This window comes from Papaver somniferum, unplaced genomic scaffold (assembly GCF_003573695.1).
Source record: "Papaver somniferum cultivar HN1 unplaced genomic scaffold, ASM357369v1 unplaced-scaffold_117, whole genome shotgun sequence".
In the NCBI taxonomy this organism is placed as follows: domain Eukaryota; kingdom Viridiplantae; phylum Streptophyta; class Magnoliopsida; order Ranunculales; family Papaveraceae; genus Papaver; species Papaver somniferum.
This window is the reverse complement of record NW_020620714.1, coordinates 5,983,706-5,987,103: the sequence shown is the minus strand read 5'-3', so window position 1 is coordinate 5,987,103 and position 3,398 is coordinate 5,983,706. Positions and strand designations below refer to the sequence as shown.

Below are 3,398 nucleotides of genomic sequence, written 5' to 3'. Positions count from 1 at the left end.
AACTGCAATAACATAATTCAGACACATTCCATCCACATTTGTTAAACACCAACTTGTTCATTCCATTTTTACAGGCAAGCTCATTCCACTTGCAACATGGAGTTATTTAGAGTCTTTGAAAATGGAAGGAGAGATATTCTTCACAATTCACTATATAAAATGGTTAGATGTCTCTTCTTCTTATAAGCCCATCTCCATTTTCTTCCTGGCATTCGTTTGAGATTGGTTCATAAAGGTGAAAAGAAGGTGGTTTCATGGCAAACAAGATTTCTGATGATCCTTTTGCTTACGATGTTTGTGGACCTAAACAGCTTTCTACTCCAGGCCTGACTGAGATTTTCAGTTCTAGCTGGTAATCTCTTAATCTGTATTTACTTTTTCATTTAACGGTAAAATAGAAAACCTGCGAATCCCCAAATTTTCTTTTCCATTTAACGGTAAAATGTTATATAGTATTTGAATTCCACTGGTTCTCTAGACCGTCCAAGAGATTCCCCATAACGTATGCGTAGTAAATAGTCGGTTCATGACATAAACTCTAACATCCTAATCCGATAGAGAATCTCAGGCGCTCTTTGTACGAGATATACATATATACGACCCTTTCTTTCTCCTTAAAGTATAGATGGAAAATCCTTTTAGGAACAGTGAGTCCGGTACAGAAGTCATAGTAAAAATGTTGTTTTTGTGAGAGAGGTCGTTGGGAAGTTTATTTGACGTATTTTTATTTTAATTTGTTATGCAGGAAGAATTCAGACCACAAGAGAAAAGTATTAGCTTGTTTTATACAAGCAGTGTATCTACTTGAACTAGACAGACAAACGAAAAGGACACCACAAACTTCTCTTGCTCCAAAATGGTTGGAACCCTCTAATTACAAGCTATCACAAACCCTCACTGATGAAAGAGACGGGTCAATTTTTGGTGCAGTCTTAGAATGGGCTGGTTATGGAGTATTAAGACCTAGTGGTGCACCAAAAGCTATTTTAGCACTTAGAGGGACATTAATGTACAGCACAACAATGAGAAGAGATTTCACAGATGATCTTCGGCTTTTTGTACGTAAAAACTTGGAAGGATCTGTAAGATTTAATGCGTCTTTGAAAGCTTTGAAATTGTCCGTGGATAGATTTGGTTATTGGAATGTTTGCATTGCAGGGCATTCGTTAGGAGCTGGTTTTGCGATTCAAGTAGGTAAAGCATTAGCAAAAGAAAAAGTTTTTATGGAGACCCCTTTTTTTAATCACAAAATTGGTCAAAAAGACCCGAACAAACAATTTCTGGGTGAAATAGATTTCTAGCTTTTTATATTGTTTATATAGCCAAAAATCAAAAATATATTGTTCAGTTAGCCAATTTGGATATTTCACCCAGAAACAAGTGAATAAAGAAAATATTTTTGACTAAAATCCCATTACTTAGAAACGATATTGCATAAAAGTATTTCCTTCTCTTTATATCGACAGAGACGATATACAACAGAGGCAAAAATTCTCTTCCAGATCTGAGAGCTCAATCATGGTGATGAACTGCTGTGAAATCAACATTTAAGTTATTTCTTCTATCAAAATCTTTTCATATCTTCGAACGGTAAGTTTTCAATCTCAAATTCATCAAGTTATTTAACTGGTTATGATTTATAAATCCGATTTTGGATTTGTTTTTGTTTAATTATAAGAGGAATTCACATAAACCTGTGTTTCACTCTTTGATTCAGTAATATTGAATTTATTTTTTGTAATTTTGGGTTTTGTTGGTGATTTTCTAGGGTTACTAATAATCTGATTTTTATGATTTTTTAGGGTTATTAAAAATTTGATTTTTATGCTTTTCAGCTTGTTTTTATTTCAAATCATTTGTAGATTTAGTTTTGATGTTATTTTCAATTGATTGATTTTTGGGTAAGAATTGAGTTAGTTTTTCATGTTTCAATTGATTTCAGGTTTATCTTGTATTTACTCATCAATGTTTTCTGTGTTGTTCTGTTTTTGTGTTTAACTGATCAAACGTTGTACATGTAGTAGATGGCTCCCAATTTCCACTGAATGACATCTAGTTTCATATTTTTGTTGTTTATGTATGTTGTAGATGGCTCCCAATTTCCAAATTCTTTGTGTGACTATACATTTAACCAGATGCAAACTAGTTTCTAAATTCTTGGATTACCTTAGCGAAGAGCATGCCTACTGCAATATTAGTCGACTATATTAGATTAAAAACTGAGTATGGTGGTTAGCATGGAAATGGATAAGGTAGAAGTGTTGTTGCCGATTGAAATTGTTGTAGCTGAGATGCGTTACGAAGAATGCAGGGTTGGTATGTTGGTTCCAAGGAAAGGAAGCTATGATGTTAGTGTTGATAGTGCTTCAAGTGGCCTGGATGAGATGAAGTTACAGTTAAGCTGAGCAAATGGCTAGTAAAGAAGATGGTATGCAGCTGAAATGCCATGAGCTTGTAATGAAGCTGTACTCTGATGAAGCGATCATGGAGATGAGAGCGAGGGGATCTGATGCTGAGAAAGATTAAGAGAATGGGTTGCATTCAGATTTGGTTTTGGTCCGAGTATGGAGATGCAGAATTGTAAGAATTGGTTGATGCATGAAAGTGATTGAATCTGACCCTCAGTTGTGTTGGCTTTTGGTTGTTCTGGTAGTGCAGACTGAATGAATGAATTATGTGTGTGCTTGTAAGTTGCAGGTAACTCAGGACATTGCAGATGAGTTGGTGTTGTCCGATAGTAGGCAATGTAACCGGTTTTGTGTCCAGTTCGGGGAGGAGCAGTGATGAGATGGTTGGAGTAGAAATTGCAGTTAGTAGTTATGCAAATATGTTAAGGGAGAAGTGATTTAATGGTTAAGACGGAACTGGGGTTTTCTATATTAACTGAGTTCAGTTTGAATTGGCTAGAATGTAGATGTTTGTGCTTGATGGAGCAGATAGGTTGAGGTGCAGGTGATGATTGAACGTGAAATAAAAATATGTTTGGAATGTTGTTATTATTGAAAAGTTTTACTGAAGTTGTAAGCGGTATATGGATCACTTTTTCTTTATGTATTCAACTGAATAATAACATTAACTTTATTCATATATTTCTTGCAGATGCTTTGAATTTTCAAGTTCTTTCTATGGTCATGCATTCTACTGACTCATGTTCAATTGCAGATACTCTTCATTTTTTTATGCTAAAACTTGAATGAGTTCAGGAACAACACAGATTAAACCAGGATGAAACTGGTTTCATCCTGCATATTCTAAAAAAGATAGATTTTTTGGCCAGGATGAGTTTCATCCTGCATATTCTGAAGAAAAAAAAACACATACCCATCCTGAACATACTCAAATTTTTTTTTTTTTGCCAAGATGCAACCAGTTTCATCATGCATATTCTGGCAAAAAAA

General features: G+C 34.8%; 1 protein-coding gene across 1 annotated transcript; it reads left to right on the top strand.

The window, feature by feature from the left end:
• The first annotated feature begins 254 nt into the window (after nt 1-254).
• Nucleotides 255-3,197, top strand: LOC113329711 (GDSL esterase/lipase At4g10955-like). The gene is made up of 3 exons (XM_026576552.1): nt 255-352; nt 746-1,254; nt 3,100-3,197. The coding sequence occupies exons 1-3, from the start codon at nt 255-257 to the stop codon at nt 3,195-3,197; spliced, it is 705 nt and encodes a 234-aa protein (XP_026432337.1).
• The last annotated feature ends 201 nt before the right edge of the window (nt 3,198-3,398 follow it).